Here is a 15,575-nt window from a genome sequence, read left to right on the forward strand (position 1 = left end):
CTTCTACCGTGCAGAGTTCTCTCTCTGTAGGGTTGTCTTCCTCCCGGAGCTGGTCGGGAACTACTTCTTCGGTATTGGCGGGGGGTAAAAGCATGTCAGTTCCCTCCTGGTCCCCACCGTGAGCTTGGTCAGTTACATTAGAACCCACTAGGGCCTCTGTGGTTGGGGTATCCTGGTCGTTAAGGTCAGACATAATTTTACTTTCTACTTTTACCGCGTTTACCGTCTGTAGAAGGCTAGGTAGTTGACTGACAGCATAATCCTCTAAGTACTGAGGTGGCTGTCGTCTGCGCTGCGGGCGTTCTACTTTAGGGGGACCGTTTCGTGGAGTGTTCATCATAGGCCATTTCAATATTAATAACACTATATTAATATTACACTAGTTACCATCCGGCTCGAAGGACCAATTGTAACTGAGGGGTACAATTCCCTGACTGTATTGATAAGTATGGTATCATTAAACCACTACCGCTTTATGTACTTTAACTACTGGCCATACAGTACACAATATCTAAATATGATGAACACTTTCCCACATATGAAATCAGGTCCACACAAATGTAACAGTCGAATATTTAATATAGCAAAGGGTATATACAATAGTTACTTATTACATTTATGATTTGAATGCACTTGTAAGGCAAATGAGTATTCGTAGGCAAATCAACACTGAATGTCCAATCTCTGGTTACGCAGGAAGCAAGTATACAACCTGGTTCTTAGGGAATTATAGCGATGGTACTTAATGATTATAGCGGGATATACTAAAGGGGTCCTGCCGGTTGTAAGTCAGTAGGGGGGGGGGGTTAGGAGAGCCGTCAGCTGTATCCCATCTGGCCAACGATTTCTGGGGAGAATTCAGGTACAGAACACAGTGCCCGCAGTATCTTGATCCACAGATGAATACACTTGGGCCCTCTTGTAGACGGTAGCTGTAGGCTGTAGGTCCACAACGAAGGAGAAGCGAGGCAACCTCGGTCTGGGTTGAGCGCCGTCTCACCTGGGCTCCTCTCGGGGGTAATTCCAACACTCACCGGCGTTGGCTGTTATCCGCTCCACAAATCAAAGCACCCAAAGCAAATAGATATTCCATGCCGTATAGGGCTCAGCAGTCGTCCGGGTAGGTAATCCAATGTGCAGGTCCCTTCGGTCCTCGTCTAGAACTCCTCGGATGCAAGCACCACATGTGGTCTGCCCAACCTGGTTAAGCTTCTAGATAACACGAGGAGGCGATGGGGATGCTACTCACTTTAGAACTCGATACCGCACGATGCACCATACATAATAGACTATTATTAACTTAATAGAAATACGTCCCACTCGACGGTACAGTGCCAAACTATGACAATTCAGCTATTAATTTACACGAGGTCTCAATGCCTATTCTGGGGCCAAATAGACCATACTGCACCACACGCTGGTCGTGGGTGAGGCTTCACGTCTGTTACTAGGTTGGAGGGTAAAGGACTAAGGGCTAAGGGTCGTCTACATTTACTTGCGCCATATTTATATACGCGGTGAACAAATAGTACCATTCGTATTTCGGTAGCCGTATTGCTACGCGGAACCGGGGCTTGTCACGACATGTTCGTCGGCGCTATTGAACTTGACTCAAGGGGCTTGTCTGCTGGCGCCAGGTCCTTGTCCAATGAGAGAATGAACTATTATGGGCTGTAGTAGACTAAAGGGATATTCAGTGTATATGTACAAAGAATATACAAGGGATATCGAATGATATACAAATACTATTAAATATATATCCATAAATAAATATATATATTCGGTTTAATCTGATCCTTCACAACAATGGTCATGGCGTCTACACAGACTCCAACAGAGACTCATATGATGGGGAATGGTTGAACAATGAAAGGTAACTCTGGTCTACATCCATTACATGGAATGGAAGAGTAGTTGTTACTGTGGAATGTGGATCCTAAATAAACTAAACTAAACTAAACTAAACAAACATCAGGGAATTCTATAAAGGAAGTCATCTTTACCTGTGACTGTATGTCTGTCCTTTACCTGTGACTGTATGTCTGTCCTCATCTTTACCTGTGACTGTATGTCTGTCCTCATCTTTACCTGTGACTGTATGTCTGTCCTCATCTTTACCTGTGACTGTATGTCTGTCCTCATCTTTACCTGTGACTGTATGTCTGTCCTCATCTTTACCTGTGACTGTATGTCTGTCCTCATCTTTACCTGTGACTGTATGTCTGTCCTCATCTTTACCTGTGACTGTATGTCTGTCCTCATCTTTACCTGTGACTGTATGTCTGTCCTCATCTTTACCTGTGACTGTATGTCTGTCCTCATCTTTACCTGTGACTGTATGTCTGTCCTCATCTTTACCTGTGACTGTATGTCTGTCCTCATCTTTACCTGTGACTGTATGTCTGTCCTCATCTTTACCTGTGACTGTATGGTTGACTGTATGTCTGTCCTTTGCATATCCCTCTGGTGACTCTGGATAACAGTTAGCCGATCGTTGGCCCTTGTGTTAGTAAACTTTTCAATCAATCAATCAATCAATCAATCAATCAATCAATCAATCAATCAATCACCTGCAGCCATGCTGGAAGAAGGAGAACTACATAAACATTCGGTGCAGGCCTCTATTGACCATTCATAGATGTTGATTTGAATGGGAAGTTATGTGGTTTCAAACCATCTTCTCACTCAGTAAAGAACATAATGCTCCCACAGTGTACTTTTCCCATATGGAAGTATTTTTTGGATTATTCTTTGACATTTTGTCTATTCTTTCAAGCATAATTGAAGACATGAACTGCTTTGAGGTTCAGGAGTTTCTATATGGACAAGAAAAGACTGCCTATCAGAAACACATGTTTAGGAGGGGGGGGGGGGGTTGTGCATACTGTACATTTAAATTGGAGAATTCAATTTGGACATTTTGTCTGCTTTAATTTAAGAAATCTTATGGGTAGGTGCTGTACAAGCATTTTCACAGGAACCGTTCTGTGGAAACGTCCCTGGTTTCCATTATGAAACCTTACTTGTAAACTTGAGTTTGTTTTAATTCATTCATAAATGTTCTAATTAACCTCACATTTACTTTATTCCCTTTATCCTTGGGGTCTGTTACACCCCGCAGTAAGGGGACACAACACAAGGCCACAGACATAGAAGGTGAGGGTGTAGTGACACAAAACCGTGAAACAGTTTTAAAATAGTATTTATTTCACAAAAACTCAACAGAGAACAAGGCACCAAACAGTGGCACCAAATCAATATTCAAAAAGGAAAAGAACAGTGTCCATAACAGGGTCATTTTTACCTCAGCAGTTTAAACCTCCAGCAAATGATCATAATCAAAACTGTACCTGAATGAAAACTTTATTTAACAGATTGCAGAATGGGTACAATACAGTACAGCTCAATACACACACTTGTTAAGGGGATGCAGACCAGAGAAAGACTTTCGTCTTGTTTACATCAGGGTCCCCCATTTTCAATTCATAGTGACATTTATGACATACACAACATACATGACATCATGACATTTATGGCATAGGGACATACATGACATACAGGTATGTCATTAGGACGATATTGATCACCCTTTGCGTCTTTTAGAGCAAAGATAATGAGAGTGCGTTGCAACGGCTGTTGTGGAAAATCTATGATTGTCTCACATAAATATAAATGATATGTATTGCATATATTCAAATGACACTTGTCTTTCATGACATAATTATGTGTATAGTGATTCATCATAATTGTGATTGCTTGTCAGGAGAACGCACACAGAGATGTTCAATGTCCTGGTTTATGTCAAAACCACCTGTTATCTGTGTGATTCAGCTTATTTATGACCACTTTCTAGAAAACACAGCAACCTGACCTTAGCAGCACTAAGATGTCAAATACCCTGCTGCAAATCAAATATGCAGGGGACATAGTCCACCACCAGTAAACACAATCATGACACCAGCCAGCTGTGTATTCAGAATATCACTGTATATAAAGTGATGACGCATTACCTAAAATGATATAGGTAATGCGTCTAAAATATTGAAAAATGTTATTTTTGCTGACGATACAAATGTCTTCTGTGAGGGAGAGAACCTCCAAATGCTTTTAAAGAATGTCACAGCTGAGCTATCCAAGCTGAAAGTGTGGTTTGATGTAAATAAATTATCATTAAATATAAAAAAAAAAAAAATCATGATATTTGGTAAATGTGATATACAAGCAAATACACCGGTTGAACTAATGATTGATAGTATTAAACTGGAGAGGGTATTTGAGAATACATTTCTGGGTGTGATAATAGACCACAAACTCAACTGGAAACCTCAAGTCAAATATGTCAGGACTAAATTGGCACGGAGTGTTGGTGTTTTATGCAAGATAAGACACATTCTAAACCAGTGGAGGCTGCTGACCAAATTTTTAGGTGAAGCACAAATTATTATATTATATATTAAATTATATTTTTTAAACATCCCCAACGCTGCAACACCCCCATTCCTCCCAGGTGTCAGGCTCCTCATTCGCTTCCATTCATTTTGGGGACGTACAGTATACAGTGGCTCGGCGGCCCCTGATCAAACCAGACCATGTACAGTATACAGTGGCTCGGCGGCCCCTGATCAAACCAGACCATGTACAGTATACAGTGGCTCGGCGGCCCCTGATCAAACCAGACCATGTACAGTATACAGTGGCTCGGCGGCCCCTGATCAAACCAGACCATGTACAGTATACAGTGGCTCGGCGGCCCCTGATCAAACCAGACCATGTACAGTATACAGTGGCTCGGCGGCCCCTGATCAAACCAGACCATGTACAGTATACAGTGGCTCGGCGGCCCCTGATCAAACCAGACCATGTACAGTATACAGTGGCTCGGCGGCCCCTGATCAAACCAACAGACCATGTACAGTATACAGTGGCTCGGCGGCCCCTGATCAAACCAGACCATGTACAGTATACAGTGGCTCGGCGGCCCCTGATCAAACCAACAGACCATGTACAGTATACAGTGGCTCGGCGGCCCCTGATCAAACCAGACCATGTACAGTATACAGTGGCTCGGCGGCCCCTGATCAAACCAACAGACCATGTACAGTATACAGTGGCTCGGCGGCCCCTGATCAAACCAGACCATGTACAGTATACAGTGGCTCGGCGGCCCCTGATCAAACCAACAGACCATGTACAGTATACAGTGGCTCGGCGGCCCCTGATCAAACCAACAGACCATGTACAGTATACAGTGGCTCGGCGGCCCCTGATCAAACCAACAGACCATGAACAGTATACAGTGGCTCGGCGGCCCCTGATCAAACCAACAGACCATGAACAGTATACAGTGGCTCGGCGGCCCCTGATCAAACCAACAGACCATGTACAGTATACAGTGGCTCGGCGGCCCCTGATCAAACCAACAGACCATGAACAGTATACAGTGGCTCGGCGGCCCCTGATCAAACCAACAGACCATGTACAGTATACAGTGGCTCGGCGGCCCCTGATCAAACCAACAGACCATGTACAGTATACAGTGGCTCGGCGGCCCCTGATCAAACCAGACCATGTACAGTATACAGTGGCTCGGCGGCCCCTGATCAAACCAAGCAGACCATGTACAGTATACAGTGGCTCGGCGGCCCCTGATCAAACCAAGCAGACCATGTACAGTATACAGTGGCTCGGCGGCCCCTGATCAAACCAAGCAGACCATGTACAGTATACAGTGGCTCGGCGGCCCCTGATCAAACCAAGCAGACCATGTACAGTATACAGTGGCTCGGTGGCCCCTGATCAAACCAAGCAGACCATGTACAGTATACAGTGGCTCGGCGGCCCCTGATCAAACCAAGCAGACCATGTACAGTATACAGTGGCTCGGTGGCCCCTGATCAAACCAAGCAGACCATGTACAGTATACAGTGGCTCGGCGGCCCCTGATCAAACCAAGCAGACCATGTACAGTATACAGTGGCTCGGCGGCCCCTGATCAAACCAGACCATGTACAGTATACAGTGGCTCGGCGGCCCCTGATCAAACCAGACCATGTACAGTATACAGTGGCTCGGCGGCCCCTGATCAAACCAACAGACCATGTACAGTATACAGTGGCTCGGCGGCCCCTGATCAAACCAACAGACCATGTACAGTATACAGTGGCTCGGCGGCCCCTGATCAAACCAGACCATGTACAGTATACAGTGGCTCGGCGGCCCCTGATCAAACCAACAGACCATGTACAGTATACAGTGGCTCGGCGGCCCCTGATCAAACCAGACCATGTACAGTATACAGTGGCTCGGCGGCCCCTGATCAAACCAAGCAGACCATGTACAGTATACAGTGGCTCGGCGGCCCCTGATCAAACCAAGCAGACCATGTACAGTATACAGTGGCTCGGCGGCCCCTGATCAAACCAAGCAGACCATGTACAGTATACAGTGGCTCGGCGGCCCCTGATCAAACCAGACCATGTACAGTATACAGTGGCTCGGCGGCCCCTGATCAAACCAACAGACCATGTACAGTATACAGTGGCTCGGCGGCCCCTGATCAAACCAGACCATGTACAGTATACAGTGGCTCGGCGGCCCCTGATCAAACCAAGCAGACCATGTACAGTATACAGTGGCTCGGCGGCCCCTGATCAAACCAAGCAGACCATGTACAGTATACAGTGGCTCGGCGGCCCCTGATCAAACCAAGCAGACCATGTACAGTATACAGTGGCTCGGCGGCCCCTGATCAAACCAAGCAGACCATGTACAGTATACAGTGGCTCGGCGGCCCCTGATCAAACCAAGCAGACCATGTACAGTATACAGTGGCTCGGTGGCCCCTGATCAAACCAAGCAGACCATGTACAGTATACAGTGGCTCGGCGGCCCCTGATCAAACCAAGCAGACCATGTACAGTATACAGTGGCTCGGTGGCCCCTGATCAAACCAAGCAGACCATGTACAGTATACAGTGGCTCGGCGGCCCCTGATCAAACCAAGCAGACCATGTACAGTATACAGTGGCTCGGCGGCCCCTGATCAAACCAGACCATGTACAGTATACAGTGGCTCGGCGGCCCCTGATCAAACCAGACCATGTACAGTATACAGTGGCTCGGCGGCCCCTGATCAAACCAAGCAGACCATGTACAGTATACAGTGGCTCGGCGGCCCGATCAAACCAACAGACCATGTACAGTATGGCTCGGGCCCATCAAAAAATAACACAGTATGCTATGACTGGCCCCTGTAAATGTCCTAACACAACCCCCTCAATGTACAGTAAATGACCAAGTATGGTTGTCAATATTCCAATGTACAGTACAGTTTTGTTTGTACAGTTGTACAGTGTATGTCCCCCACCTCCAATGTACAGTCCCGTCCCGTCCCCCCCTACCCAACCTCCTCCAATGTACAGTTTCTACGTCAAATGTATATACTCCCTTTTCTGGACTATTTTTATATCACAAACAGTACTGTCTGTATGTGCAAGTCTGGTACATGTCAGAATTCTCCTGCTCCTCGTATGCTTTTCCAATGACTGGAATCAGGTAGCTGGACTGTATATTGTAGTACGTTGTTGTTTTCTGAGGCAGCTGAAGCTTCAAAAGCCCAATCAGCAATGTCAGTGTAAGTTGCACCAGTGAAAAGTGTTGCTGCTGCTGCTAGCAGGTTATTTTCAGCCATTCCACGTACAGTTGGACACGACTCCCAGTCTCCAGTGTGTCCATCGTTGCATTTCCATGTCACTTTGATTCTGCTGCCAGATGTTGATATGTCTTGGTTCAGGTCACACAATGCATCTCCACAAATATGACACCTTTGGAAGAGTTCCATGAGATTGGACTCATTCACAATGCACTTGTTGTTATTTCTTGCTCTTATTAGTCCAGCGATGCTTGATGTGCCTCCTGAACTAGATGTCTTGCCTGAGGTCGAGGAGCTTGTCAAGGGGACACAACTGGACTCTGCAGGATCAGCAGCAGCCTCTGAAGTCATGCTGATGTCCAACACAGCTGATGACGATGTACTGATGTCCATTTCACTAGATTCCATTTGGTGCGTTTCCTGTTGCAGACAAACCAACATGAACATGTTTAGTTTCTCTACTCACCTTTACATGAGTGTTTCAGCACTGACTAAATTACTCAAATGTAATGTATTGACTTTTATTAGGGATCCTAGATAGATAACATATACTCAGTCACATGGAAGGTTAGCCTTGTTTTTGTCCTGCACGTAGTCATTGTGGAAGAAGATGCCATGTCCTACAAATTAAATAACTTTCATTACATTGATTACATTGAAAAGTAATAGAAAATTCATAGCATGAGATATGATTAATTAGCCTACCGATTGTTGTGTCCAGCTGGGTGCCAGGGAAATACATGGTTTTCTGCGGGTTACTGTTTGCTGAGGACTAGTCAGCTGTGGGAGTTTGAACTCTGCAGGGTTTTCTGGACGAATTTTCTTGGGTGTTGATTGTGGTAAACTGGCAAATAGGTTGGTAGGATCCACCACTTCTGGTTCACCCTAATGATGAATGACAGAACATGGATAAAAACACATTATTATTCATAAATAATACATACATGAAGGCAATATGTACATATTGGTATTACAACTCTGCACATACATCTGATTAGCACTACACTCAGTAGTACTCATTTATATATTTTGTACCCAGTTTAATCACCTGTACATTGTATATTGCTGTTGCACTTTACTGTTACATTTGCACTCTGGTTGGATTCCAAACGTCTTTTCGTCGTACTGTACTTGTGCTGTATAATGACAATATATTTCAATCTAATCTAATCTAAAATATACATACTCCTCTCCAAGGCCAGATTAAGACTTCAGAGGCCCCTGGGCCAGATTCTTGTGGAGGCCCCCCCAAACACACATACACGTGCACGCACGCACAGTGGCGTTTTTATATGTCACTTTAAAAAATATATAGAATATTTAGAAGTGGTGGTCTCTGAGGGCCAAGCTAAAAGGACGTTGATCACCCCTGCCCACTTTGACAACCTAGGATGGCTTAGAGTAGACGACAGAGTACAGGAACTTGCAATGGGCCTGGTCTACAAGATACACTACACAACCAAGTTACCCATGTACATGTCAAAATACTTCCCAAAGGTCAGTGAATACCACAACCACTACACCAGAGGGAGCTCCACAAATCATGTTAAACCCAGATTCGGCTCAAACAAGGGACTAAACACGTTTCGCAATTATGCCACATCAATGTGGAACGCCCTACCCAAAGCTGTAAAGGAATGTGAATCAATACCCACTTTCAAAACCACTCTCAAAGAACACCTACGGGAGACTGCAATTCGAAACTGGCCCCTGTAAATGTCCTAACCCAATCCCCTCCAATGTACAGTAAATGACCAAGTATGGTTGTCAATATTCCAATGTACAGTTTTGCTTGTACAGTTGTACAGTGTCCCCCACCAACCCACCCCTCCCACCCACCGAACCACCTCCAATGTACAGTCCCCCCCACCCCCCCAACCCCACCCCACCTACCCAACCTCCTCCAATGTACAGTTTCTACATCAAATGTATATACTCTCTTTTCTGGACTCTTTTCGTATCACAAACAGTACTGTATTTGCAAATCTGGTATGTCATAAATGTATAGATGTAGCACTACTGTCTATCTGTATGTCATGTATGTCATATATGTTATGATGAATTGAAAATGGGGGACCCTGATGTAAACAAGACGAAAGTCTTTCTCTGGTCTGCATCCCCTTAACAATTATTGAGCTGTACTGTACTGTACTGTACCAATTCTACAATCTGTTAATAAAGTTTTCAATCAATCAATCAAGAAGCGAAAAGAAACACATCATGTTTAGATGGGGGGATGGCGCCATCCTCAGGAAGAAAAAAAACATGCACACACTTTGGAGACAAGAATATAATATTATAATAGTAAGCTTACTTTTACGTGAATGTCAATTTAAATTATAATTAGGGAAGGGAGGGGGTTGAAATGTGTTTTTGTCCTGTGTTACTGTCTGTGAATGAATGAATTAATGAAAATTGTATTTAACAGATTGCAGAATGGGTACAAATAATACAGTACGGCTCAATACACACAATTGTTAACACTTTGAGAGCCACTCACGGCTAAACTCGTGTTTACGATAGTTACTTTGAAAGCTACTCACAAGATTTCTCTGATTTTTTTTTTTTTTTTTTTTTGCGATCTGAAATCATATTGCATCACGCGAGCCTACCCTACCCAAGGGCCGCCGGCGATCAGATGTGAAAAAAGCACCCCCTATCGTCTCCCAGATGGTAAATCACCCTTTTGGAATGGACTCAATGAAAATGGGAAAAAAATATATTCCAGTCCACATTTCACTTCTCACCCATGCAGCCGGAGTACCAGAGTTCATTCAGGGGGCTCTGAGCCCCGCGGATCATGAGTTCTACTGTATACACGTTACATCTATACACTTATCGATTTTTTCGAATGGTGATTAGGAATTGGAATATACCAGTTGGATACCATCTGATGTCAGGTAAGGTATCTATGTTATCAGTGTTAGGATAATCAGACTCGTTTTCATGAAGATATACGCTTTTTTGTGATATGTGCTCCAGCTGTTTCACTGTAAAATCCACGAGGAAATGAAAGCAGCTATTATCCGTGCGCGCCTCGAACGTGCGTGCGTGCACGTATAGTATTGATCATCTAGCGTTTATTTGAAAATGATTCATAAATAGGCAGACAAATATCAACGTTCTGGAATATTCCAGTAAAAGGCGATTATCACAGAATGGGCTGTTTTTCACCTCAAAACGGGTGCTTTTCAAAATGCTCTCAAACGGAAATGAAGCGATAAAAAACCAATCTGCCTTGACAACACTGACTGGAAAATGATTCTTTGATAAGCGACGGGCAGATTAGACACATAGCCATAATTTAAAACATAGATTAGGCGATATTAACGTTAACATTGGCGCCGATGGTGGCATTCAAGCACTAAGTCGTGCGCCCCCTGGTGGCACTGAAAGTGTTAATTGTGCGGAAAAAAAACGTTGCGCAGTGATTGATTGATTGAAAATTTCAAGTTCTAAATGCATGAAACTGCTCTTGGTCAGTGTGTCAGATCAATATCCAAATCCAGTCCATAGCTTCATGTAAACTGAATAGAAATGGTTACTCTGGACTTTAATAAAATAATAATTAAAAGAGAATGATACAACTGAATAATATATGGTTGTAACTTAAGACTGGATTTTGTTTGCGAATTTGAAATAAGATTTGGTATTTTTCTGAGCAAAACCAAGCTATGTAGTCTACAGTATATATCATCTATCAAATCAAATCAAATTTATTTGTAAAGCCCGAAATCACAAGGCAATGCCCCTATGGGCTGGACAAGTCTTCTTCAACTACAACTTGCACCTTACCCTAAGTTGTACCTCATCCCATTTCTGCATTGTACTTTATACTGTATTGTACTGTAAATTCTTTCTACTCTGTATTGTATATTGTATATATCTATATTGATGAACACTTTTGTTTACACTTGTTTACGTACTTTTGACTTTCTATTTTATACTTTATCTATTTTTATCTAGCACACTCTCAGGAGCAAAACAGAAAAAAGCATTTCATATAAAAGTATTCTGTATTTTTGTATGACAACTAATAAAGAAACTTTAAACTTGAAACTTTAAACAAGTCAAGAAGAAACATCATAATAAGTTGTTATTAATAAAAAATGGGGGACCCTGATGTAAACAAGACGAAAGTCTTTCTCTGGTCTGCATCCACTTAACAATTGTGTGTATTGAGCCATTCTGCAATCTGCTAATACAATTTTCAATCAATCAATCAAACCAGACACCTGCCCAGAGATAAGAGTCAAGGTACTGTAGAGAGAAGGATATAGAGGTTCCCCCCCCCCTAGAAACTGAGAAGAGACACACCCAAATCATACAGTTTCATATTAAAAATTAAATCAGCTGTGGACCTAAATGGGAAATGTAGTTTCTCACCCTTGGACCCCAGTTCATTAAAAGGTATCTTGCTACTCTCGTTGTTTGACTCCCCATCAGGAAAAGACCAAACCCCCATTGTGGGTCTTGATTGAACTCAGTTTGAGGTTCTCCTTCTCTTCATCCTTTAGGATCCTGGGCTGAAGACCTGCGTCATGGTCATGGCGTCTACACATACTCCAACAGAGACTCATATGAAGACCTGCGTCATGGTCATGGCGTCTACACATACTCCAACAGAGACTCATATGAAGACCTGCGTCATGGTCATGGCGTCTACACAGACTCCAACAGAGACTCATATGAAGACCTGCGTCATGGTCATGGCGTCTACACAGACTCCAACAGAGACTCATATGAAGACCTGCGTCATGGTCATGGCGTCTACACATACTCCAACAGAGACTCATATGAAGACCTGCGTCATGGTCATGGCGTCTACACATACTCCAACAGAGACTCATATGAAGACCTGCGTCATGGTCATGGCGTCTACACAGACTCCAACAGAGACTCATATGAAGACCTGCGCCATGGTCATGGCGTCTAGACATACTCCAACAGAGACTCATATGAAGACCTGCGTCATGGTCATGGCGTCTACACATACTCCAACAGAGACTCATATGAAGACCTGCGTCATGGTCATGGCGTCTACACATACTCCAACAGAGACTCATATGATGGGGAATGGTTGAACAATGAAAGGTAACTCTGGTCTACATCCATTACATGGAATGGAAGAGTAGTTGTTACTGTGGAATGTGGATCCTAAATAAACTAAACTAAACTAAACTAAACTAAACAAACATGAGGGAATTCTATAAAGGAAGTCATCTTTACCTGTGACTGTATGTCTGTCCTTTACCTGTGACTGTATGTCTGTCCTCATCTTTACCTGTGACTGTATGTCTGTCCTCATCTTTACCTGTGACTGTATGTCTGTCCTCATCTTTACCTGTGACTGTATGTCTGTCCTCATCTTTACCTGTGACTGTATGTCTGTCCTCATCTTTACCTGTGACTGTATGTCTGTCCTCATCTTTACCTGTGACTGTATGTCTGTCCTCATCTTTACCTGTGACTGTATGTCTGTCCTCATCTTTACCTGTGACTGTATGTCTGTCCTCATCTTTACCTGTGACTGTATGTCTGTCCTCATCTTTACCTGTGACTGTATGTCTGTCCTCATCTTTACCTGTGACTGTATGTCTGTCCTCATCTTTACCTGTGACTGTATGTCTGTCCTCATCTTTACCTGTGACTGTATGTCTGTCCTCATCTTTACCTGTGACTGTATGTCTGTCCTCATCTTTACCTGTGACTGTATGTCTGTCCTCATCTTTACCTGTGACTGTATGTCTGTCCTCATCTTTACCTGTGACTGTATGTCTGTCCTCATCTTTACCTGTGACTGTATGTCTGTCCTCATCTTTACCTGTGACTGTATGTCTGTCCTCATCTTTACCTGTGACTGTATGTCTGTCCTCATCTTTACCTGTGACTGTATGTCTGTCCTCATCTTTACCTGTGACTGTATGTCTGTCCTCATCTTTACCTGTGACTGTATGTCTGTCCTCATCTTTACCTGTGACTGTATGTCTGTCCTCATCTTTACCTGTGACTGTATGTCTGTCCTCATCTTTACCTGTGACTGTATGTCTGTCCTCATCTTTACCTGTGACTGTATGTCTGTCCTCATCTTTACCTGTGACTGTATGTCTGTCCTCATCTTTACCTGTGACTGTATGTCTGTCCTCATCTTTACCTGTGACTGTATGTCTGTCCTCATCTTTACCTGTGACTGTATGTCTGTCCTCATCTTTACCTGTGACTGTATGTCTGTCCTCATCTTTACCTGTGACTGTATGTCTGTCCTCATCTTTACCTGTGACTGTATGTCTGTCCTCATCTTTACCTGTGACTGTATGTCTGTCCTCATCTTTACCTGTGACTGTATGTCTGTCCTCATCTTTACCTGTGACTGTATGTCTGTCCTCATCTTTACCTGTGACTGTATGTCTGACTGTATGTCTGTCCTTTGCATATCCCTCTGGTGACTCTGGATAACAGTTAGCCGATCGTTGGCCCTTGTGTTAGTAAACTTTTCAATCAATCAATCAATCAATCAATCAATCAATCAATCAATCAATCAATCAATCAATCACAGGCAGCCATGCTGGAAGAAGGAGAACTACATAAACATTCGGTGCAGGCCTCTATTGACCATTCATAGATGTTGATTTGAATGGGAAGTTATGTGGTTTCAAACCATCTTCTCACTCAGTAAAGAACATAATGCTCCCACAGTGTACTTTTCCCATATGGAAGTATTTTTTGGATTATTCTTTGACATTTTGTCTATTCTTTCAAGCATAATTGAAGACATGAACTGCTTTGAGGTTCAGGAGTTTCTATATGGACAAGAAAAGACTGCCTATCAGAAACACATGTTTAGGAGGGGGGGGGGGGGGTTGTGCATACTGTACATTTAAATTGGAGAATTCAATTTGGACATTTTGTCTGCTTTAATTTAAGAAATCTTATGGGTAGGTGCTGTACAAGCATTTTCACAGGAACCGTTCTGTGGAAACGTCCCTGGTTTCCATTATGAAACCTTACTTGTAAACTTGAGTTTGTTTTAATTCATTCATAAATGTTCTAATTAACCTCACATTTACTTTATTCCCTTTATCCTTGGGGTCTGTTACACCCCGCAGTAAGGGGACACAACACAAGGCCACAGACATAGAAGGTGAGGGTGTAGTGACACAAAACCGTGAAACAGTTTTAAAATAGTATTTATTTCACAAAAACTCAACAGAGAACAAGGCACCAAACAGTGGCACCAAATCAATATTCAAAAAGGAAAAGAACAGTGTCCATAACAGGGTCATTTTTACCTCAGCAGTTTAAACCTCCAGCAAATGATCATAATCAAAACTGTACCTGAATGAATGAATGAAAACTTTATTTAACAGATTGCAGAATGGGTACAATACAGTACAGCTCAATACACACACTTGTTAAGGGGATGCAGACCAGAGAAAGACTTTCGTCTTGTTTACATCAGGGTCCCCCATTTTCAATTCATAGTGACATTTATGACATACACAACATACATGACATCATGACATTTATGGCATAGGGACATACATGACATACAGGTATGTCATTAGGACGATATTGATCACCCTTTGCGTCTTTTAGAGCAAAGATAATGAGAGTGCGTTGCAACGGCTGTAGTGGAAAATCTATGATTGTCTCACATAAATATAAATGATATGTATTGCATATATTCAAATGACACTTGTCTTTCATGACATAATTATGTGTTCAAGTTCAAGTTCAAGTTCTTTAATAGTTGTCATACAGAAGTACAGAATACTTTCATACAAAATGCTTCTTACTGTTACGCTCCAGAGACTGTGCTAGACAAGATAGTATCAAATAACATAATAACATAATATAGAATGAATTTAGAAGAAGAAAATGAGGTCACAGTGTTCGGTATAGACATATGTACAATGTTCTGAGT

General features: G+C 43.0%; 1 protein-coding gene across 1 annotated transcript in view; it reads right to left on the minus strand.

Moving 5' to 3' along the window:
* Positions 1-14,406: 14,406 nt before the first annotated feature.
* LOC311226469 (dynein regulatory complex protein 11-like) overlaps positions 14,407-15,575 on the minus strand; it is a gene marked incomplete at both ends in the record, with an annotated part of 49,111 nt that continues 47,942 nt past the window's right edge. Inside the window, one exon of the mRNA XM_084311895.1 lies at positions 14,407-14,451. Coding sequence (XP_084168021.1) covers positions 14,407-14,451 — 45 coding nt within the window. The remainder of the gene's footprint in view (positions 14,452-15,575) is intronic.

The sequence above is a fragment of the Notolepis coatsorum genome, assembly GCF_963971535.1.
Source record: "Notolepis coatsorum genome assembly, chromosome: 4".
NCBI classification, from domain to species: domain Eukaryota; kingdom Metazoa; phylum Chordata; class Actinopteri; order Aulopiformes; family Paralepididae; genus Notolepis; species Notolepis coatsorum.